Consider the following 25,723-nt stretch of genomic DNA (forward strand, 5'->3'; position numbering starts at 1 on the left):
TACATGTAGACTACACGGCGAACATGGAGGACTGCCACTTGTAAATTGTAAGACATAGATTTTTTGTTTGTTTGAAGTGATCTTTGGAAGGTGTCACCTTGCAGATATTAGGCCTATTAACATGGAGTCAAAAGGAGGTAATTATACTAACTATATTAACAGTATTTCGAAATTCGATGGTTTCTGTTTTGTGCTTTTGAATGTGACTGACTGCTATGACTGCACTGTGCGCCTGATCCGCCTGCAAACAGTGCATGCAACTAACTGCATCCAGCCACGAATTGTGGCGGACCGAAGGCTGATGAATGAGAGCTCGGCTTTGTGGAGACAATTATTTTGGCAACTAAATTATGAAATAACTAACTTGTTTTCTTGTCATTTCTTTGCACTTCTTATTTTGAGGTTATTAATAGATAAAGTCTTCCCTAGTCCTAGATCAAATTTGTGAGTTTTCACATTGCATTGTAGGAGTGTCAGTGAGTTTTCAATGGATTCTGAATGGCATCACATTCACACTTAGACCGTATTTTCCGTCTCTTTCGTTCGTTAGCCTCTTATTGGGGTAGGGTCGGCTCTCTCTTTAGAGACGGAAGCCGACTATACGCATTCCCTTGTTAACACCATGGCCATTTATGGCCATATTTTTATGCCCCGAAAATCCCCCCAAATGTCATTTTACCTCGTGCATGTTACATTGTAAATTAGGCCTAGGCTATAATAAATCGGTTCCACTTACCAACTTGACTGAAATAATCAGTTTAATGGTGCCTTTTTAGGAAATTATGGGTCAAAATCAAAATCCATGTTAAAATACGTCTTGCAAGATTTTTAACATGGATTTCGACATTTACAATATAACATGCACGAGGTAAAATGACATTTGGGGGGATTTTCGGGGCATAAAAATATGGCCATAAATGGCCATGGTGTTAGCAAGGAAATGCGTATAGTCGGCTTCCGTCTCTAGCTAAAGAGAGAGCCGACCCTACCCCAATAAGAGGCTAACGAACGAAAGAGACGGAAAATTTGGTCTAATTCACACTCAGTCACAGCCTTTTCTGTTTGTTTACAAGTAAGGCCATGTAAAATTGATTTCATGTTGATCGTCCCCGCCCGCTTCCTTTTTTCCGCCCGCCTCCTTATATTTGATATTTAATATATATTTTCTTTTTATTCAGAAAACAACACAAAATACTTTAATACCATATGCATCTTTTCCACCTTTTCTTCAAATACGCTGTTCAAATATTCTTGTACAAACATACCAAGACTCTAGAAAAAATTGTATTGAAATGTATAGTGGTTGATATGATCAGCGATATGCTGAAGTGAAGCTGCGCTAAAAAATGATGCGATGATGCATGCGCTGCGCATGCATATATCGCATGTATATGCTTGAGTCGAGGAGCTAGCTAGCTCGAGTTGATCAAGTCGAGGAGCTAGCTAGCTCGAGTTGATCGAGTCGACTGATCATCGCATCGCAGATACCTCACGATAGCGTGGCCGCGCTCTAGCGCTGGATTTTACACGCGGCAGCCATCTTGGGAAAAATATCAAATATCAAATAACATGGTACACCCTCCTCCTCTTTTTCGAAAAATCTGGACGATCAACATGTAATCAATTTTACATGGCCTTATTAGGCGATATGCAAAAAGTAGGGGTCAAGTATTTTCAAACTTAAATCGTAAGTGATCCCTTGGGGCTAGCAAAAAAATAAGCACATCAACATATTCCTTACGAATTGAACTTATTATCCTCGGAGGGACAATTCTCAAAAATGGGAAATCTCAGAGTTACCATGAACAGATGAATAAAACATTTAAATCTCTGTTTTGACACAATATTTTTAGAAATCCGAAATTACACCCCTTTGGAAATAGTCTATGAAGATTAATCTGCCCTTTCATATGATATGACACTTCATTTATTGAGTATCACCTTCAGGATCACAACAGATAAAGGTTTGAATCTAAATTTATTTTTAAAAACGTTGACCGATTTTGCATGGTCACGCAATGCACATAGACTGCATAGATTATCTAGGGAGCCATCTTGGGAAAAATATCAAATATCAAATAACATGGTACACCCTCCTCCTCTTTTTCGAAAAATCTGGACGATCAACATGTAATCAATTTTACATGGCCTAAGGGGAAACGTTGGAGATTAACTTGTAATTATGGACTATGTTTGTTGAGACTAGATCTATTGTGTTAAAATCTGAGGACATTGTTGATAATATTATTTTTAGGTGAAATTTAAAGAAGATCACAAATAGACTATGTCAACTAAATTGAACTAATGTATCACTAGAAACTGGTATTGGTAAGCTAACAGATGGCCATCAGACAAGTTTTAGGTCAACTACATATCAGGTGATTTATAAAAATACAAATACAACCATCTCCATGGCAGCTAGGATGTACGAGAGATTCGCTGGAAAAATAACAATGTTTTAATGACGTCAATATATGGACCAACACTGCCCAAGCAGACGACATCCCATAGAGAATGAACATAATTGCAAAGCTATTATTTCTCAAATTATAATGAGTTTAGTGTATATCAATGTAATGGCATGTCAAACCATTCAAAAGGGAATATGACCCGATTCTGATAACTAAAATCTTTTACTTGTAAATACACAGGATAGAGGTTAGTTAACAATCAAAGAAACCAGACTTTCAAATTCAAAAAACCCTGGAATGATATTAAGGACGGCATTTGTTCCCTCTTGAAACGCCGAACATACCCTGGTGTGTGCAGCTGAATATACAATGGCATCTTATTTTGTTTACAAGCGACAGATTCCTTTATTTTTGTATCGCTGCATTTGTCATCAAAGTAAAACCATGCGTGGGGTTTAGAGTGAGGCAATATACATTTAGCCTGACTGTAGTGAAGTAAGAGAAAGAACTCAAGAGAAGATGAATACACAAGCACTGAAAATGTGTGGGATGTCATGGGACATCGTCTGCTTGTGCAAGTCATGTCCATACTGTGATGTCACACATCTCAGCAGCGTTCGGAGAGAGCTCGTCAGGTGCTATGCCGGGCTGTATTTAAGCGTTTTGTAATTCGTAATAATCATTACTTCGAATGTTTCCAAGCATTGAATTTTGATAATCTTGTCGAATCAAAGTTTCAACTTTGCAATAATGAAAATAAAGTTAGTTTTTAAAATCAATATCTACTTAGAATAGAATAGAATAGAATAGAATAGAATATAGAATAGAATAGAATATAATTTATTGACTCATTCGACCCCCTTCTGGGGTATGAGAGTACAACACATGTACATGTCATGATAATGATACATAATAAAGAATACAAACATAGCTTAATAATACAAAGAATACAGAATACAACAAAACAACAATATAAAAGTATAACGATAAATAGGAATGATCTAAACCTAGCCTATGCTAAACATAAATACAATCTATATTACTAATACCACTAATCGCCGCGGGGGGTCCAAACGGGTACAAAACGGTTCCTCAAAAACGTCTTTCCCCGACCCCGCCCGCCTCCGCCGTGGCGCGGGGAGGGCGGCACAATTCCACGAGGCCTGTCTCCCGCAACCCGCGTGCCACCTCGACCCCGCGATCGACGTCCACGCCGTTAAACGCGGTTTCGGGGCGGCCGGGGAGGACGGGCGGACGAGAGCACGGCGGGCGTCGCGGATTGCGAGGAGGCGACGAACCCGCGAGAGCGAGTCGGCAAGGCGTGCGCCCGCCCTCTGTCTAATTATCAAAGAGAGACGAAGAGACACACGATGGACGAGAATCCACTCGCGTCAACGGGTGTAGCAAGTCTCATTGTAAAAGGCTGCGGCGTATCCCGAGTAAGACCTCTTGCTATAGGATTCGCTTTGTAGCGTGTAAGAGAAATACACATCAACAGACGACTCACCCGGGTGATGGGATGTAGCCAATATGTACGCTCAACGGGTTGAGCTTACCCGTGTTATGCGTCTTTCTATAGGATATGCTGTGTAGGCCAGACGGACCTGCTGTGTGTACGAACGTACGTGTATAATGTATGCGATGATTTTCACACGCACAGTCGGTTTGCGACTTTCATTCGGCTTTCATTCTATGATTGCCGTGATTTTTATATATGAGTTTACGTGAATTAGAGGTATGAAAGCAGGGCTTACTTTGTGATTATCCTGTCCATGTTTACTGCATTTTGACAATCATTCTTCAAAGTAAAGTTTTCACAAAAAATTCATCGTAACTGACGGTTCAGTTGCAGTTGCAAGGTAGCTGTAGTGAGGCTTGAGTCCACACACGGACAGTGCCAGTGCATTCCACTGTACTGCTGTCGAGCACTGTCGGAACTGTGACTGTGCAGGTGTGTGAGCTGAACTGAGTAGACTCGACAACACTTTTAAATTGCTCTTATTGCCCCGATTTCAATTTAGTTTCGTGACTATAGAGGTATGAAATCTGAGCTTAGATTGTGATTGTTCTGGCCAGGTATAGCTGTATGCTGAATTTCGATAATCCTTTTTCAAAGTAAAGTTTTCACAAGAAAATCAGACGGTCGTTTAAAAACATAGCCTAGCTCAATTAGTTGGATAGAATACTTTTACTATGATACAGTTCTTGCATCAAATCAATGCATTAAAACGGGTATTACGGTGCGCCATGGTCAAAAGGCGTATATTATAAAAATCGTCTAGACCCTATATAAAAATAAACAATTTTTATTTTCGATACACATAGGCCTCTTTCTATTTACCCCCCCCCCCCCCCACCCTCCCTCCACCTAGACCGTCACACGCACAGGTCAGTCGCTTCGACTCTGATTCTATGATTGCCGTGATTTGTATATAGTTTACGTGAATAGAGGTATGCAAGCAGGGTTACTTTAGTATTATCCTGTCCATGTTTACTGAATTTTGAGAATCATTCTTCAAAGTAAAGTTTTCACAAGAAATTCATCGTAATTGACAGTCCAGTTGCAAGCTAGCTGCCGTGGGGCTCGAGTCCACGCACGGACAGTGCAGTGCGCCACTGCTGCCGAGCACTGTCGGAACTGTGACTGTGAGTGAGCTGAGACTCGACAACACTTTGAAATTGCTGTTATTGCCCCTATCTCAATATAGTTTCGTGACTATAGAGGTATGAAACCTGAGCTTAGATTGTGATTATTCTGCCCATGTATATAGTTTTATGCTGAATTTCGATAATCATTTTCAAAGTAAAGTTTTCACAAGAAAATTCAGATGGTCGTTTAAAAATATAGACATGCTGGATAAAATACTTTTACTATGATACAGTTTCTTCATCAAATCAATGCATTAAAACGGGTATTATGGTGCGCCATTCATGGTCAAACAGCGTATATTATAAAAAATCGTCTAGACCCTATAGAAATATAATCAAATTTTATTTTCGATAGCACATAGGCCTCTTTCTATTTACCGCCCCCCCCCCTTCCCCTCCCCTAGAATCCCGTGGATTTTCCACGGGTCCTGCTAGTATTATACAATATGGCAAGCATACATGAAAAGTGGAAAATACCACATGAACAATCTAAATACAAACACAAAGAAAAAGAAAGATAAAAACAAAAAATAATTTTACAATTTTTTGTTTGTTTAAATACATTATTGTCTTAACTAAAAAAGAAATTATAAGTTTCATTTTTGTACATGTAAGTGAGTTGTGATTGGATTGTTAAGATATATGCAGACTAACAAAATACGCCATAATCGTCCATTGGACAAACAAAAACATAATGGAATATAATGTAATAAGACAAACAAAACAAAAAGTATACTAACAAAAAAACAAAAACAAAATGAACAAAAGAACAAACAAACCATCAAAACTATACTTGACCTAAAGAAAGACTGTACTACAGGGTACAGATCAAGAATTGTTGGTTGCTTAATTAACCTACCACTTCGGGTTGTAACATTTCTAAATGGGCGACATATGATTGGATTGTTCAGATTTACATGTATATAGACGAGCAAAATATGACATTATTATCCTTAAGAAGAGTACTAATTTCTTCAGCTGTCCTATACCGGAACATGAAAATAAATTCAACATGTGTGATGTGCAAGGGCGTTTAACTATTACTTTGCGACCTAAATATAACTCTCTTTCCTTTCTGAAAAAAGGGCATACAAAAACATAATGGAATTCATCACCAGACTCATGCATATCACAACATGGGCATTCAATACTAATTTCATTAACAGCTTCTTTGAATCTGTTATTATTAATTGGTAAACGGTGTGACCTACATCTAAAATGGCTCAGTGTTATTCTATCTTTTTTACTCAGCAAAACTAAATACCTTTCAAAGAGACAATCCTCTTTAAAGATCCTATAATTTAGGCACACACTGTTTGTCCAAATTGTTGCCATCACATCTTGTTTTGAAATATCATTTAATCTCAACTTCAGAGTGCTCAGTATCCAACTATTGCTAAATCCTTCCCCTTGCTTTAGCCAAACAATACCAAGACCAGCATGGTTCAATATTTTTTCAATACAAGATAACCACTTGAAAGAAGTAGACATATCAACATTCTGACTAATTAACCTTTGCAAAAAATAAAATTTGACTGAATATTTAGAGGGAGAACCTTTTACTATTCTTAACCAGAAACTAACCATTCGATGTTTGATACTGTTAGCTAGCCATGCCCTCCCAGTTTCTCCATACAATCTGGTGTAAATTTATTTACACATAACGCTGACCTGAGAAATTTTCTATGGAATATTTCAATTTGACTCAGATCTTCATATCCCCACACTTCGCATCCATAAATGAGTATTGGTAATACAAGTTGGTCAAACAATTCACATTGAATATCCAGTGGCAGTTTGAGTCTTTGAACCTTTAATGACATAGAGAAGAGGGCTTTCCTGGCCTGTGATACCTGTTTTGAAATAGCCTTTTTAAAACTTCCATTATAATTAACCTGAACCCCAAGATATACAAAATCATCCACAACATCAATTTCATCTTCTCCAAATCTGAAAACTGGAAATTTACGTACTTTGCCTCTTGAAAATATAAGTACTTTAGTTTTCATAGCATTAACACTTAACTTCCAAATTTTACAATATTGAGACAAGGCATTCAAAGCCACTTGCAATTCCTCTGCTGTGTCAGCCAATATTAGGGTGTCATCTGCGTACAACAATGTGTATAATTGTAAGAAAAGATCTTTGTTTACTTCTTTATCTAAAATGTCAGCACATACATTTTCAACTAAAAATTTGAGACCTTTAAAGTGTTTACTGAGAAAATCCTCGAAATCATTAAGATATATTGCAAAGAGCAGTGGTGATAAGTTTTCACCCTGCCTAACACCAACATCGCATTGAAAAGCCTCAGACATTTGACCATCTACTATCACGCACGATTTTGCTTGAGAATACATATTCTTAATAACTGTGAACACCTTACCATCCACCCCTGACCTCAATAATTTGTGCCAAAGTGAAACCCTATCAACCATATCAAAAGCTTTTCTATAGTCTATAAAAGCGCAGTAAATTCTCTTCCGTTTAGACAAGTAAATGTCAAGCAGGGATTTCAAAACAAAAATATGGTCTGTTGTAGAATAGCCAGCACGAAAGCCAGCCTGTTCTTCTCCAAGCTTGCATTCATTTTCGAAATAAATTGTTATCCTATAATTCAAGATGGAAGTAAACAATTTTCCCAAACAGCTTAAAAGTGTTATCCCACGATAGTTATCTGGATCTGTATCCTTTCCTCTATTTTTGAAAATAGGGACTATACTACCTAGACACCAGTCTTTTGGTACTAGACCACTCTCCAGTATTACATTAAAAAAAGCAGTAATACAACCAATTACAGCTGCTGAACAATTTTTCAAAAACTCATTTCTAACCAAATCTACACCACATGCCTTATTATTCTTTAGTTTCTGGATAATCTTTATAACTTCATCAACCGAGATAGGGGCATTCAGCTCATCATTGCCCATTGACTGGTCAAAATCCACATAATGTGTTTCAGATGCTGCACATTGCACATTATTCAAACTACTAAAATGATGCACAAAATCATCTAAAGAGACCTTGGCTGGACAAGAGCTACGCTTCGGTCCATCCAAAATTTTCCAATACTCTTGAGGACTATCCTTCTTAAGTATATGAAGATTGTTGTGTAAGAGCCTAGTGTACGCTTTTTCCTTTCTACGTAGCAATTTCCTATAATCTTTTGCAACAGCATTAATTTCAGCCATTTTTTGTTCTTTATCACTCAAAGTTAGACCTTTGCACTGTCGTTTAATTCTATTTTTTAGATTAAAATATCTTGATCTGGCATGCTGACACTCTGTGTCAAACCATGGTTTCTTCTCCACGATAAGTTTCCTAGAATGAATTTTCTTACAGACTTTATCCTCACATATACCGACTTCCTTTGCCGTCTTCAAAAATGAATTTGCCAATACAGTACTAAAATTATCCATATTACCTTAAGTGTCGATGACTTCTCAACCATTTCCAATGCATTCATCAGTACTGGAATACTTTGATCAAGTTTCAACTTAAATTCAGATGCCTTCTCTTTAGAACACTTAAATGAAGTGTATTTCACTTTTTCGGGAGCATCAACCCTATTTTCAATTTTTCTCAATTCAACATCTTCATTTATAGGAATCAGTTTATTTGAAAACATCAGATTCAATGGACAATGTACATCTGAAACACACTTATCAAAAATGTCAACCTCAAAATGACTTTAATTCCCTTAGTTGTATAGCCATTAGCCAGAGTGACTGCCAGACGAGTCACTAATTTAATTATGTGTCATATATCTAGACAGGCGATTTAAATCAGTGAGTTGAAGTAGTTTACAAGCAATGTTTCATAAAATCTTTTAAGAGTAAGACTTCTGCTAAACAATTTTATAAAAGAAAATTAATTATAGTGGTTAGTGCTAATTGATGCATACTTTGTTTTTAAATACTATCAGAAAAGTGGTGACTGTATTTTTGTTATTAAAGCCTCCAGACACAACCCCCCCCCCCCCTAAACAATTTTATAAAAGAAAATTAATTATAGTGGTTAGTGCTAATTGATGCATACTTTGTTTTTAAATACTATCAGAAAAGTGGTGACTGTATTTTTGTTATTAAAGCCTCCATACACAACCCCCCCCCCCCCCTCCACGGCCCATCATACATGTAGAGACTGCATCATGAAATGGAAAAGTAGACTCTTACTCTTTTTTAACGTTACCGGTAGTCATTTAATTTGCATGGTCATATACACATGTGATCTGCACTCTCTTTAGTGTCTATATTGAGGTGGAAGGTGCTTGACAAAATGAAGCACCATACCATGCATGGTCCTACTAGTCCATGATTGCACAGGGTTTAAATGAGTGGCACTTTCTTCATAATAATACTCTTGTTTTGACATCCTATTTTGGCTTCTTTGAATTTATTAATTTAAGGAAACATGGAAGGTGATTTAAACAAGGACTCCAGACCAGATGAAGAGATCAAGTTGAGCATTGGTGAATCCAAAAATAAGGAGGAGGTAACAAACATGGAGGGTCCTGATAAGAATGACAATGTGACTATTGTATTAGATCATTCTGAATCAGAACTCAAACAAGAAAAGGACCGAAAAGACAAAGAACACGTTGAGGAATCAAATCACGTCAAGGACCACCACGATGCCGCTAATGGTGATATCGAGATGAAATTCGTCCTGGACAACAAGCATCTCAATACCGCCCTCTCCATACCCGGCAGTAGACCGGGGACTCCGAACACGGCCAGGAAACGCAAGAACCGCCACCTTGAGGAGATGAACATGGCTGAAATGATCTCACTCAGCGGGGTGGAAAGTATGTGCACCATCTCCAACTACGATGGCATGTCTACCCGTGGCTTTGATGATGATGAGGAAGGGGGTGAGGAGGAGGAGGAGGTTGATAAGGGTATTGGAGTGCATCATGTCTTGTCCGTCCTGCTTGCGATGATGTCAGTGGCAATCGTCCTGCTTCTCTATTTCCTGGTGCCTTGTCCAATGGAGCCTGAAAATTGGAGCGTGCAGATGGAGGGAATAGGTAAAAAAAAAAAAAGTCAACTTTTTTTAGATTTTAGGTTTGTTTTAAAAATTAGAATGGTAATAAATGGCTGTATTTCAAGTTTGATGTGTATTATATGTTCCTGTCAAAGATATTTCTGTCAAATTGCTGCTACTAAAGTTGAACTCAGACCAAAATATAATATGTTTGATTTGATACTAAATTGATATTCATATTTAATTTTATTTAAAAACAATTTTTTTCTTTTTTTAGGGGGGGGGGGGCAAAATTGTTATATTCCATTTGTCTTTCCGTAGTATTTCTGATATTTGTTTGTCATTTTTCGTTTTTTTAAACTAAAAATATTAATGTATTTGCAAGCCTCTAATCCTGTCTATTGGCAGGCATTATTTTGTTTAGTCTTTGGTGCATGTGTCTAAAAATAAAACGTAATGTACCGTAGTTAAAGGAACTTGGTAACATTTTTCAGATGAGAGAAAATGGTGCTTAAATAGGTAGTGACTTCAATGCTACATGTAGATGTACAATTAGAGATAATCTGAAGGTTTGAGTGAAAACGGACGATTATGAATGATACAAATTGGGAAAAACTTATCTGATTGATTCCTTAATGCTCCCAACTACATGTATATTATTACAATTTAATTACATTTGAGGTGAATGTAAATTCTCACAAAGCAATGAATTAACTCTATATATTATTCCAGGCATTTAAGTGTGGAAGATTTTTAAAGCCTGTCTTATGTCTTATTTTCATGGAAAACAGTTGGGAAAATTCAAAAATGGTTGGGAGAATTTACTGTTAGAAGGTGTCGCACAGTTACGCCTTCAAAGAAAACCATATATATCTTTGTGGTTTGAGAATTTGTTCATGATTTTTGTGCATGTTAGAGGCCGGGTATGTACGATAGAAGGAATATAAGTAACATTTCGTACAAAAATTACGCAATTTTTTCAATAACCTTCAACAATGTTACTGAGTCACTTGAAGCATGGACTTACTTGGTCCATGCTTTAAGGTAGCTAAGTTTGCATACCATGTGCATACAGTAGGGTAAGTTTAACTTTATGGCTATGTATAGAAACATGCCTCTGCAGCTGATTGAACGATGCCTACCCTCTATAAATGTATTGGTTCCCTTTTTTCTGTTTTTCTTGATATGTCCCAGTTTCATCATCTCCTGTAAGACTACTTGATGTCAATAGAGATGGCATGGACGATGTCATATTCGGCTTCTCCATTGGAAAATCTACCGACCCACCTGAAGTTAAAGCACAACTGTGTGAAAATCTCAGTAAGTGTGTAGTATTGCAAAATAAGCTGAGCTGTTGAGATATTATGATTGTATGCTTGTACTTCTTTAATAACCTGGAAGCTTCTCCAATGCATCACCAAAACCTTCCTGCCCGAATTCTAAAATGCTGTGTTCATGTGGATAGGGTATAATTAGGTTGCCCTTTACCACAAAATATTATATAATTCAAGGTCACATAGGTTTAAAAATTTGGTTAAAAGCTACCAAAGTTGGGTAGACCCTACACTATGTCTGAACAATGTATACATACTATATTGGAGGCCCCTTTTTTCTTTTTCAATGGTATAATGGATCCCCGACATGGAACTAATGTCCTTTGGCAAGGCATTAATCTTCATTTGCCACACTCGACCCAGGTGAGGTAAATGGGTACCTGGCAGGAATTACTTCCTTGAAATGCTGGAGCACTGTAATGGCAGATAGGCTTAAAGCCGGGGTAATAATTAGTGCGCCTCAGAATAGACTTTCTAGATAGACGGCGCTATAAAAAAGCCTATTATTGTTACTATTATAAATTTCTCGAACAGATTTATCGTCGTCCTGCAGTGGAGGGGTGATAGCCATGAGTGGCTGGAGGGGTGAGGTATTATGGAGACTGGACATGAATCACACCAACATCAATAGCTTGGTCTGCAATCAGCTGGACGTCAACAAGGACGGTCAGTTGGACTGTCTGGCCGCAGGACGAGATGGTCTTCTGATGGCCATCAATACAAAAACAGGTTTGTAGATGGCCGGATCAAGATTATGTCCATCTATCTGTATGTGTTAGTGGCCGTGTCATATCTCAGTCATACTTCCAAACCGATTCAATACCGACTCCGATCCAATCTTTCCCCATGGGAGGCAAGCTAGGAATTACTCTCTTTTTTTTTGGGGGGGGGGGGGGTGGGGGCTAACTACATGTACTTTTCAAAAAACCGAGGGTATACTTTCTTAAAGCCATATTGTAAGCCGTAACAATAAGTTGTGTTTTTCCTTATACTGTGACCAAATAGGTACGTAATACGTCATTTAGTCTTTTTTTTCTGTTTTTCGTCACTATAATCATGTATGCTGCTATTATGATTTCATGAATGCTGCTATTGTGATGTCATGTGTGCTGCTTTTATGATGTCATGTCACCTGATCTCTTTTCCGTACTGGTCAGGTGCCATTCTATGGGAAGCTGATCCCTCCGTGACCGTACCAGCATGGACCTATTCTCAGCCTCAGACCTTACCTGAAGATCTAGACGATGATGGCGTATTGGATCTTGTAGTGTCACATGGTGTCAATTATGACAATATATCGGAGGGCGCACAGGTATGTCATGTAATTGTCAAGTAATATTTATACGTTTTATTCATGTGAAATGATCTTGATTATGTGTTCTGTTATATTGAGGCAGAAGTATGCTGAAAAATGTATGTTCCAACTCAACTGTTTCGTTGTGTCGTTTCTTTTTTATTTATAACTGACAGGTTATGAATTTTGAAATTAAGAAATATAGGACATTTCCAAAGAGAGCAATTTATGAAAGGCAAGGGCCATGTTATCTTATTTTATCTTGTAAACATCCACATCAGATGCATCAGTGCAGTTTTGTGTATGTTTGTACAGACAAGGGTGTTATTTCAAGCCTATTTTTCACATTTCTAAAAAAAGCATATCGATATACTTCAGTGTTAGAAGAAAACTATAATAAACTATGATCTGGATTATTAATAAAATAACTGTTATTATGGCCCTAAATGTCTTCAGTGCCATGAAAGTTAAAGCCATTGCCATAAGTGAACTTTGAGCAGTCTATTTTTTTTCTTTAAGTGCTTTGTTCGGTAATAAAATTGAGGATAGAAAATATATGATCCAATTAAACTCGACAACAAAGGTAAATGTGTTTCCTCTTTTTTTCTTAAAAAAACAAACAATAAAAAACATTGATTCTTAGTTAAAGCACATGGCTCAACACTATAATTCTTTGGCTTTGCAGCAGACAGGATAATTATTAAGGGTGACACATGTAAATATACATAATACAGTACATGTAGTTATGCTGAACAAATTCAATCATCTTCAATTTCAATTTTAATTTATTGTCCAATATTGGAAATTTGTTTTGCTCACATTTTATAAACGTACAAAAGAATCAATAAGTTTACATACCGTACATAATACATCATATTCTTTGACATAGAAATTCTTCAGAATATTCCTTTACAGAAAATTTTCCTACGTTATTTTAAAACAAAGTCAGTGAATTATTTTAAATGTTCGAGTGATCGGGATGGCCTGGAAAGGTTACAAAAATAACATTACAGAAATAAAAAAGAACATAAATAATTTTATGACCTTTTGCAGGGTGGTGATGAAGTTGGAAGGCTTCTGCTGCTATCAGGGAAGACTGGTCAATCATTGGGTACTTACCTGGAGATGCTCGACGGACATGCCTCAGTGAGCCCACCAATCGTCTTTCAGGCCTCTGATGATCAAGATGACACACCCTATATTGTGTTCGGATCTGGGACAGCATCTGGAACTGTTAGCCCAGGTAGATTGATTGATTGATTGATTGATTGATTGATTTTTATTCGCCAAGCTTCCAACATACAACGATATACAATAATAATAGGTCAAAATTAAGTCAGCTTGAACAGGATAACCCACAAAAGTTCGAGAGCTTATTTCCAGTGGGTATGTAATCTATATTGATACTTGGGTGTAATGTGCAGTTACACCTGCCTTAGTGGCCACCTCTTTATAAAGGCCACCTGTCTATAGTGGTCGCCTATATTGTCTCCCTCTAGCGAGTCACGTGTGTGGTAGAACCTGTCTAGAAAGGCCACCTGGACACTGTGGCCACTCTGCCTTTTTCTGTTGGATGGCCACAAAAGACAGGTTTGACTGTATATTTGTAATATTCGGAAGGGTGTTACTTTCCCATTTTAGGACTGCAGTTCAATGGCTTGTAATTGTTTTACTATAAACTCAAAGGGACTTTTTATGTTTTCTCCTTCTGGACATCTTTTTTTGATTGTGATTGCTTAAAAACTACACCTTGAATATGGGGGAGAAACAAAAATTAAGTTAGCTTGGATCAAGTCTTATCTATACAGAATAAGAAGTCTGTGGAATATAGAAAATAAACATTCTGATCTTTAATTAGCTGCACATCTTTAATCTTGTGCAATATATGGTTTTTCTCTCCTGGACGGATTTGTTTTCCTTTTGTGCAGTATATCGTCAAAATGTCATGTAGAGCACAATATATTTTTGTAGCTTTCATGGTATCCAAGAATCATTTGTTAGGCTTTGATTTGGTCTATAGAGTCTCTATTGTATGCATATTAACAATGGTAGCAGATTCTGCTTCAGTTTCTTTTATTGGCATTCTGCTGGCCATTGTTTCAAGCTGTAAATGTGACCTTTGACCTTCCAGTGCTCACATTGACCTTTATGTATCCTGTATCCTGTACACATTTAATTGGTTTGAAAAATAAGAGTAGAGTTCAGGATGTATGGTGTTTATTATACTGTCAAGACCAAAGACCATATACAGTGCGTCCCAGAAAAAAAGAAACCGAGAATTATTGATGTTTTATCATAACTTAATCACAATTATAATTAATAAATGACACATATTTATAAAGCTTAGATACTCCTCTTTCAGTTGATACAATTCATATGATGCATATTTCACGCATTAGTAATTAAAAACAATTTGAAGAGAGGGTACCAATAGTCATTTTTAGGGCGGTATCTGAATTTCAAAGAGAAAATCACATTTCTAGAAAGTTCATTTTCTGCCCTTTCTGATTAGAATCTGGGGCAAAGATAGCCGTCCCTTTTAAAGCACTTGTAAGCTGCCTTATGCTGATTTTTCTTCTTTTTTTTTAAAACAATAATTTGTCATTATTGTTTCAGGGTCTATGTGGATGGTGAGCCTAGAGAGGCTACTATGTCATGTGACAGGAAGTGACTGCATTACCCACAGCACTCCCTCTGGTGAGCAACAAGAGACTATCAGGACCGGTGTGTCTAGTATAGATGACCATGTCATAGAACTTGTAAGGTAAGACCAACAATGTGTGTATTAATGAAGGAATGGGTAGGTGGTAGGAGAGGAAGGTGGGGAGAAGCACAAGTTGTGTGATTGGGAACATGATAACGAGGGGGTTCATATTTAAACTTAAAGGTATAGACTTGTTCTGGAAATGCCCCCCTCTCAAAAAATGAAATGGAAGCTCTTATTACCAATCATGTGAAAGAATATGTTTTGACTATACAAATTTTGCCAGGAAACCGCCTACTAATTGATATATTTGGTAAATTATCAGGGCCTTGGATGCCCCTTTGATTGGCCTCAATGCCCCTCTCATTGGCCTTGGAGATTTGTGGTGCCCTTTTCAATTCATCCTATTTGTGCTTAGGAATGTGCCCTACAGAAAAGTGGCCTTGCCCTAAAAATATTGAAATTTAAGGCCTGAATTATTATATCTATCCGGGATGAATAGATAACGCGTAGTCCCATATACATCTTTCTGTGTACAGTGCTTGTAACTTTACCGAGACTGGGCCAAATTTCTTATTATTTTGATGATTCCAGAACCTTGCAGTACATACCAATACTTATATGCCAGATGATCAACCTTTTTCTAATCGATTCCACAACGTTTCTTTCACAATGCAATCGCATGACCAGAACTGGTCTTTACCTTTAAAGTGTAAAAGCATGATCCTGATCCTGAATGTATAACACAAATATTTAAAGTATGCAAAGAGTACCTGCCCTATAAATAAACAGTGTAAAAATGTCAGAGGTAAGATTGTCAGAGGTAGAAAATGCCAGAGGTAATTTGTTCAGAGGTTAATTGTCAGAAGTAAACATGTAAGGAGTTAAAATGTCAGGGGTAAAAATGCCAAAGGTAGAAATATCAGACGTAAAATGTCTAAGGTAAAAATGCTAGAGGTAAAAATGCCAGGGGTAAAAATATCAGGTTATTTTTTTTTACCTCTGACATTTTTACACCGAACTATATAACCGATGTATTTGAATAGTGATATACAGTATGTGCTGATTTAAAAGAGGACATGAAGTGACACTGAAATAGCTTTCTGCCAATAAAAAAATCCAGATAGTTCAAAGTCTGAACACATTCACGCCCTAATTGCAGACCCGGAAAGAAAGATCAGTTAAAATTGTGACATTAAAATAGATTCATACTGATTCAAGCGCTACACAGTCCAAAGTCTGCTACAGGATAAAGCACTAATTGTAGGCCTTGAGTAAAAGATAAGAAGATGTTGTGTATGGAGATAAAGGGAGAATTAGGGAAACAAAGAACTTGGTTACCTGTAATATATATATCTATAATCATTGAGTGTTCATCATCGACCCGTTTCACAAAGCTTTTTTTCAATGACAAATGACTAAAATCAGTGAAAAATCTGGTGATAAGCAATCAGAAGCAAGGATGTCAGTAGCTTATAACAAAAACTGTCATTTGTCACTGATAAGTTTTGTGAAACGCCCCCAGGTGTATGAAATGTTATTGACCTTCCTAAAGGCAAGGTTGATATTTCAGACCATCAGTGAGACTAAATATAAGGGAAAGTTTGTTATCTACTCATGCAACTATTTACAAAACAGAAATATTTAGATACATGTAGAAGACTCGAAATTAGGCATTTTCTAGCAGCCATTACTACTGCTTCTTCTACTACTATAACATGTTATTACCAACCAATAGTATGCTGATTACAACTTTAAGCAAACAACAATAAAAAATGCTTAGTCATTTTAAATAAGAGGTATTTTATCTTATCTCAGGCTGTTTCAGTGGAAACAGTCTCCTCCGTTTGTTGGTTTTGCTACACCTGTACATGTAGGTATTTCCAACAAATACTATTGTAATTCAAATTCAAATACAAAATCAATATTAACATATCTGTCTGAAATGTAGGAGGGCTATCAAGAAAACAAAAAAATTGAGTTTTTCTGATTGTCAATCACCAATTAATAGTGATCAATTTCATCCGAACCCAGGAAATCATGGAAATAACCATTGTTTTAGGGTCAAGTAAATTTGAACAATCTACGACAAATCACCTCAGGAAATTGATTTTTTTTAAACAAATTTTGTAACCTAGAAGCAATTGTTTAGGGAGTGTTAAAAAGTGTAAATCTGTTGTATATACTGTAGGAACTGGGTTTTTCTTGTACTAGATCTGTAGACAACAGGTGGATAGTACCTGCAATAGAATAATGATGATGATGATGGTGATGATGATGATGACGGTGATAATGATGATAATGATGAAGACGATGATAATGATAATAATAATGACAATAATAATGATAATAACAATAGTGATGATAACAATAATGATAATTATGATAATAATAATGATGATAATAATAATAATAATGATGATAATAATAACAAGAATGATAATGACAGTGATAATAATGATGATGATAACAATAATAATTATAACAGTTATACTAATACTACTACTACTACTACTACTACTAATAATAATAATAATGATAATTATGATGATAATAATAATAATAAGAATGATAACATTTTTATCATTTTATTCCTCCATCATTGTCATCATCACCATGTATGTTTATTTTATAACAGAGGAAATGGAGATGGTTTCATCCTCCCCGCAATCGTAGTTGACATGACGATGGATGGGGTCAATGACCTCATCATCATATCCCATGATGCCTTAGTCACCGCAATCAATGGATCTAGCTTCAAGCCTCTGTGGAGTATACAGCTTGATGTCGACTCTGAGTACAGACCATACAGGTGTGTAGAGTCATTTAAAAACATTTATTACTAATTCATTAGCTTAAATCTTATATTTGCTCATTGTGACTTGTTCTATCTGAAATACTGTCTGTGACTCATTTATTATCTATTGCATCTTTCTCACCTAGACACATGCATTTTTATATTATCTTTTTTTACGAGAATACACAACATTAAAGTACATGAATTGCTTGGGACCCCATTGTGCTGCATACGATTGACTTTTTGTCCAACCTTAACTCTTAAGATGAATTTTCAGGGGAAAAGGCTACTAAATATGATTTAGATATCTGCTTTTTTAGCACTTTTTGAAAAAGGTCACAAAGTTTCATTCACACAAATGTATAGCGTTGTTTCGTGTATAAAGTTTCCAGCTTGATGCAAGGACAACTAGATCATAATTGAGATTTGATATATACTCGGACTTAGAAGTGATTAAGGCCAAATTGTCTTTATTTGAAATCACAACTCCTCTTTTTCCTTAACATGTATGTTGTAATGATGTTTCAGTGTGTCAGCACCTGGACACTTCAACGACGATGAGATACCAGACCTGATGGTACAGCTGGGTCCACATCAATCGGCATCCAACACTAGCCATGCAAACAAGGTCAGTGTCTTTATAGGCCTGTCTTCATCAGCTCGAGATTGCCAAATAACCCGCTATTTTAACTACCCCGATCGCAAATTATCCAGCTAATTTGTGTCTTCGTCAGCCCGCAGTTACAATTAGCAGGATATGTGGTCAAGATAATCATCCCAAGATATCTTGGGCTAGTTTGCAAAATATCCCACCATTTGTCGGGTGCGTCTTCACCAGCCCGGAGACACCAGCCCGGAGACACCAGCCCGGAGACACCAGCCCGGAGACACCAGCCCGGAGACTCGCACTATGCGTGAACGCTGAGCAAAATATCTCAATATTTGAGTTTCAAGGTCGAGTCTCGAGCTGATTAAGATGAGATTTGTAACTTCAGGCTTATTTCCCAAATCAGAAATAGCAAGCTATTTGGCAATCTCGAGCTGATGACGGCAGACCTTATGTTACTTCCAAGGTGATAAGAAATAACGATATGATAATGTGGATGGCTTCTTGTATGATAGTGCTCATATCTTAGGCGCATCAATATTACCTTAACAGCCCTACAGTATCCCCTTTTCTCTTGCTATATATCTCTCACTCTCTCATTACCTCTGCTTTTATCCCCCTCTCTCTCTCTCTCTCTCTCTCTTTCTCTCTCTATCTCTCTCTCTCTTTCTCTCTCTATCTCTCTCTCTCTTTATCTCTCTATCTCTCTTTCTCTCTCTCTCTCTCTCTCTCTCTCTCTCTCTCTTTCTTTCTCTCTCTATCTCTCTCTCTCCAAATTAGAAAAGATGAGAAATACTCATATTCAGATGTAATCTGCAATCTGCGATCTGAAATATTTTCTTTGTATCAGGGGGGGGGGGGGGAGTGGGGGCTGGGAAGGAAAAGAGAACTTACTTTGTTTTGGACTATACACTCCCTAGTCTCATTTCACTTCTCTATCCACTCCACTTTGTGTCTCTACGATATTAGACTTTCAATATTCCCCCTCTCCCCCCATCAAATATTTTTCAAATATACGACAGGCTTAGTTTATCAGGGGAGTGTTTCACAAACACTAAGATCGACTTTAAGTTGGACTTAACTATGGCAGGCTGTTCATGCCACTGTTTGGTCTCACCATTTACTGGCATTGGTCTCATTGGCATTGGACGTACAAATCATGTTCACAAATCTACAGAATTTACTTTTTTTGATAATTCATTATTGAAGGAAAAATTATTATCTAAAGATCATAATGGTGAGAGCAACCAGTGGCATGAATGGCCTGCCATAGTTAGGTCCAACTTAAAGTCGATCTTAGTCTTTGTGAAACACCCCCCTGATCTTTATTCAATGTATATTGTAGATTGTCATACTGGATGGAGTGACTGGAGGAGAACTGTGGCACACATTGACAGAATCAAGCTTTGAGAACCAGCCTACAGACTCTAGACCATCACCTCTTAGTCTACGAGCTCGGGGGGAGAAAGATGCGTTCACATTTTGGATAGAACATCACCCTATAAAGGAAGTGGGAACAACTACACAGGTATCTCGTCTGTCATGTAATTCACTAGTTTGTTTTGTTTACAGATGAAGTCCACCTTGTAAATGAGTTATTTTTTATTGAAAGCAGAAAAACGAGCGAAAGAGGTCTGTGAAAGATTGAGGAAAATCTGATAACAAGAAAGTTATTGTTTTATAAAAAAGAGGTGTTGTGGTCTAGTGGATAAGCCATCCGACTTCAGATCACAAGGTACGAGGTTTAAGTTCTGCCGCTGCACTAATGTCCTTTGGCAAGACGTTTATCTGTATTTGCCACTCTCCACCCAGGTGTAAATGGGTACCTGATATGCTTGAGCGCTAGTTACTTTGGCAGCTCGGCTACGACCAGGGTAATATGTGTAAAGCGCCATGAGCGTCACAGCCGTACGGATACCGGCGCTTTATATATAACTATATTATTATTTATTATTATTATTATTATTGTTAACAGATGCAACTTGGTAACTCTCGTGTCATTCCTTTTGAAATCGTAAGTCCAGTCATATATCCAGGGCACAAGTATAGTGAAATATTTTCCTTGGGAAAATGGAATTTGATGAAATTTTAGTAACAGAACAAAAAGGAGTGGCTGGAATACTCCCCAGGGAGCAGAGCATGTGCAATTTCATGTGCAGGTAGGCAATTTAATGCAATGACCAGGGTAATGATAATTGCAATGTAAAGCCACTAAAAACGTAGTATTGCATAAGCCAGAGCTGCTAACCTCCAGAACAGAAAAATCAGTAATCACAAGGCTCAAAATCAGTAATTTTGGGAATAAATCAGTAATTTCCTACGCCAACACTGCGCGGACGCATGCGCGCATGATAATCTGAAATTTTTTTGTGATTTTACCCACACAAAAAAATGGCTAAATATTGATTTCAGGTCATCATAACACATCAGTTTGCCATGAAAAATTGGCTTATAAGTTCTATTAAGAGAATACTTGATACTTTTCCGTCTTTCTCTGCGAATATTGGATGGCCGCTATACTGCACAGATTTAAAAATCGTTTTTTGTTGTTAATCCGTAATTTTAGAAAACATTCCGTGCAGATCGTTAATTTCCGTACCAATGACGGGAAGTCCGTACTAGTTGGCAGCTCTGATAAGCGCTAATCAAATGTGACTATTATTATTATTCCATAATGGAAGAGGTTGTTGTACTTAAGTCCAAACATACCTTTAGTATCTGCTATATGTGCTTTTAAGTCAGCTGCAGTCAAGCATGTCTTAGTGGCCACCTGTCTACAGTGGGCTCATTTTCCGTTCATCTTGGGTGACCTTTGTAGACAGATTTGACTGTATTTGGCTAAATATGTGTTGTGCTTTCCACTAATACAGAGTAACATAGACGGGTGCTCAGATCTCATCTCTAAATACCCTACTCTCAACCTTGTGATGATGGACAGAGATATGGCCATGGATCCACCTAGTCTCCTCTCAATAAGACCATACAAACCCATACGCAGTAAGTCATAATGCTGGGATTCCTTCATGCACTATTTTGTAAATAGCTTCATTCCTGGAAAAAAGGGTAATTGTAACCAAAAATTAATTATGTGAATTTTTATATTCAACTGCTTCAAAAAACATCTTTACCCCGGTACATCAGGCATTTGGAATTAAACAAGCAATTGATTAGCTGATATTCTCCATACCATTCTAAAAAGATGAGGTATCTATAACTGTAAGATTTTATAAGGCTATTATCAGGGTATATTACTGGTTATATTTCACCTTTATTTTATAGATGATTTTTTTTTTTTTACCAATAACTGAAATTATACATGTAACAAGATTTTACCTGATTTTGTTGTATGTATGATATTTTGTTGATGTATCTCCATTCCATTTGAACAGCTACACCGAGCAGTCAGCCCTCCAGTGACATCACTACAAGTCAGCCAATCAGCATTGGAGCTTCTAGTCACATGACATCTCCATCTGTTGCCGAGGCTTCGAGTCCCACGGTGGTAGATGTTACACCATTGCTAAGTGATTTGACTGCCTCCAGCTCTATTCCACTAAATGCATCTTCATCGTCATTGTCCTCGTCATCGACATCGTCACCTCAAAGGTTGAGGAGATCAAGCTCCGAAGATTGTATGATGATGGAACCGATCCTCGAAAGCACAGGTAAGACACTTTTGCAATTACAGTCAAACCTGCTTTAGTGACCACCTGTCTGCAAAGACCACATTTTTTGTTTCCCTTGAAAGTGGTTTCTCATTGAAACATGTACTAAAGGAACCTGTCTACAAAGACCACTTTTTGTGTTTCCCTTGGGCGGTCGCTGTAGACAGGTTTGACTGTACATATTTTGTTGATTTTCAGGTACATTACCATGTCAAAGTAGAAGTGCGGTCATACTGCTTTCTTTTTTGTTGCCGGTCTATGGGTATTGATTCATTTATAAAAACACAGAACTTTCCTATGTTGTATTGTTAACTCAAGTCTTGGTCAAGGAGAGTACTAGCTGAGTAGCACCGCAATATCATGGTATTCATGTCCCTGTAGTATTACAACAATTAGATTCATGAAGCCCCCTTTCTAGATGCTATCCCCCATCTTAAGTGGTACTGCCATGACGAGATGCTGAAACATCCAATAGTATTTTTTCTATTTGATATCATTTATTTTTCTACATGAGTACAGGCTGGCAGATTAAGATTTTCACTGTTTCATCTGTACAAAGCCAATGAGAGGGTACAGTCTGTATACTTGGTTAAAGGTATAGACCAGTTCTGGTCATGCGATTGCATTGTGAAAGAAACATTGTAGAATCGATCAGAAAAGATTGATCATCTAGTATATAAGTATTGGTGTGTTACTGCAAGGTTCTGGAATCATCAAAATAATAAAAAAGAAATTTGGCCCAGTCTTGGTAAAGTTACTAGCACTGTACAGAGAAAGATGTATATGGACTTCGCGACACGTGCGCGATATCTATTCGGTCTGGATAGATATAATATTTTACCAAATATATCAATTAGTAGGCGGTTTCCCGGAAAAATTTGTATCATCACATATTAGTCAACACATATTCTTTCACATGATTGGTAATAAGAGCTTCCATTTCATTTTTTGTGAGGGGAGCGTTTCCAAAACTGGTCTATACCTTTAAATATATCAATGGGGTAGGGTGTTCTCCATCCACATTGGACCTTGTAACAATGTTATCATGTATATTTTCATTCTACAGGTATTATAGGTGATTTTGACGATGATGATTCCCTGGAACTCATTGTTGCTTTCAACACAATGCCGACGTACCTTGGGTCCTCGGGCAGTCCTACCAACCAGCCCCAAGCCTATCTTACAATCCAGCGTGTGAGTCTAGAGCAAGCCCTGGACCAGAATAAGAGGGTCAAGCTAGTCCAGGCCGACTCCTTCCTTAGTCCCAGCGTTGAGAACTCGACCGTCAGCGGGAACATCTTTGATCATTTTGACTTGTTGGAGACCAAGTTTCAGACCTGGTTGGGGTACTTGGGTACCAAGGCAGATGGAAGGTACACTTAGTCACATGTCTGTTACATGATGCATACAGTCCGGTCTGCCCCTAGCTGTTCAGGACATTTTTTTAATGGCTAAATTGATCACAAATTGTTCTTCAAATTGGCAAAAATAATATGTTTCTTTGAATGCAACATTGTTCTATTAAAATGCAATGTAAATGAAAACGATTTCCATGGGTAGAAGTTTGGTTTGAATATTGAGACAAGTTGCAAATGTTATTGAGAAAAAAAATGATTTTGAATCTCTCAGTGTCTTGCCAATTTAAGGATCTTGAAGCTGTTTTCCTTTATAAATTCCTTGCATCAAACGCAATTAGTCCATGCAATAAAAATAAACTCAATATGTGCAGAACTTTTTGCCCTTTCTTTCCATCCATTTTAGTATGTTTTTAATGCTCTTGATCAAAAGATACTGGGCCAAACCAAAAAATGTGAAATGTGTGTCCCGAGAGGGTTAATTTAAAAGCCACCTCTGCTTAAAGGCAACCTGGTCATGATTGTCTATTTTATTCTACACCACTAAAGAGACATAAATACAAGACCAGTCTGCCTTATCACTGTTTGTTTTTCTTTCAAATTTTTGTGTGGAAGTATGTTCTTGTAATTGCTAACTCATTTACAGTCAAACTCATTATATAAAAAAAAAAAATCACTTTTCTATCTTAAAAGTTTAAGACCAACTTTAACCAATGATAGTATAGGAATTTGCATTCGTAAATTGACTGCCATATGCAATAATGAAAGGGCATAACTATACATGGATGTAACAACGATGATACTAGAAACATAATGTTGATGACGTGAATGGTGATTATGATGGCAATGGTGATGGCAATAGGAATCAAATTGTAATTGTGTGAATGGTTTGGGCTATTTATAGACATTCGATGCTTTATATAATTGCTTAAATTACTACGATTACTTGGTTAATTACATTGATTTTGGTGATGACTATAATAGCAGAGTTCTGTGATTTTAAATGATATTTATTTTATTGTAGTGGTTACACCCAATTGACATGAATAATGGTGTTAATGATGATGATGTTTATAGTGATATAAAGTATCTCTGTGTTGAAAATCATGATGTTCATAGAGAATATGCTAAATTTAATTTTAGCTATCGCCAATACCCCCAAATGCCTGGATGTTATTTTCACGCCTCCATTTCAAATGCACTCTGTGATAGCTAGGTGACTCAGTAGCTTCCAGTCTTTTGTGCAGCTATACTGTGCCGTCCAGTCTCACCCAATGCAGAGCAGCGTAGCAGCCAGCAGTGCTAGCTGTCTATATTATAGAGATATTGACTGCTTTGAAAAAGCACTGTATGGTGTCCGCTCGCTCAAAGAACTTTTTAACACGTAAACCAATGGGTATCGCAGCACAATTTTACTATTTTCATGGTAATCAGAATTTTGAGGGATCTCACTCTTGGACTATTAACCAGTAATGGCATTTTTCGCTTCTTTACGGGAATGGCTAAAATCAAGAGTTCAAGACTCCAATTTCGACCAATCAAATGGCTGGATTTCTTAAGTGAGGTATATAAAGTACTATGTCATAAGCAATTCTCTATGTTTTACAAACTGTGAATCTGCTGTGTGCTGGTCGAAAAAAATAAATGAAAGAACCTTCAGAGATATCCCTGAATGAGAGATGTGTCTTACTTGGGTAAACTTCCCAACAAGTCCTATACAGCGCGCATGCGCGCGACCTGGAAAAGGTTGCTCCAAAGGCAAGACCAGTTTAAAATCACTGCAATCGTGACTCGGTTCGCAGCATTTTTACAAAGAACAATTACAAAATGATGGACATGCAGTGGGATTCCCTAAGTATTTCTTCTCAAAAAATCATGGATACAATCAAAATCAGAGGGAGTCAGTAGCAGCTGACCAGAG

General features: G+C 37.2%; 1 protein-coding gene across 1 annotated transcript; it reads left to right on the plus strand.

The window, feature by feature from the left end:
* Nucleotides 1-17: 17 nt before the first annotated feature.
* Nucleotides 18-25,443, plus strand: LOC100888626 (protein FAM234B). The gene is made up of 13 exons (XM_030984577.1): nt 18-137; nt 9,469-10,089; nt 11,241-11,366; nt 11,915-12,109; nt 12,538-12,692; nt 13,728-13,917; nt 15,291-15,438; nt 18,017-18,190; nt 18,704-18,803; nt 20,128-20,310; nt 21,653-21,779; nt 22,172-22,447; nt 23,514-25,443. Exons 1-13 carry the CDS (start codon nt 122-124, stop codon nt 23,828-23,830), a joined length of 2,628 nt encoding a protein of 875 aa, XP_030840437.1. The 5' UTR covers nt 18-121; the 3' UTR covers nt 23,831-25,443.
* The last annotated feature ends 280 nt before the right edge of the window (nt 25,444-25,723 follow it).

The sequence above is a fragment of the Strongylocentrotus purpuratus genome, unplaced genomic scaffold (genome assembly GCF_000002235.5).
Source record: "Strongylocentrotus purpuratus isolate Spur 01 unplaced genomic scaffold, Spur_5.0 spur5_scaffold_14, whole genome shotgun sequence".
NCBI classification, from domain to species: Eukaryota; Metazoa; Echinodermata; class Echinoidea; order Camarodonta; family Strongylocentrotidae; genus Strongylocentrotus; species Strongylocentrotus purpuratus.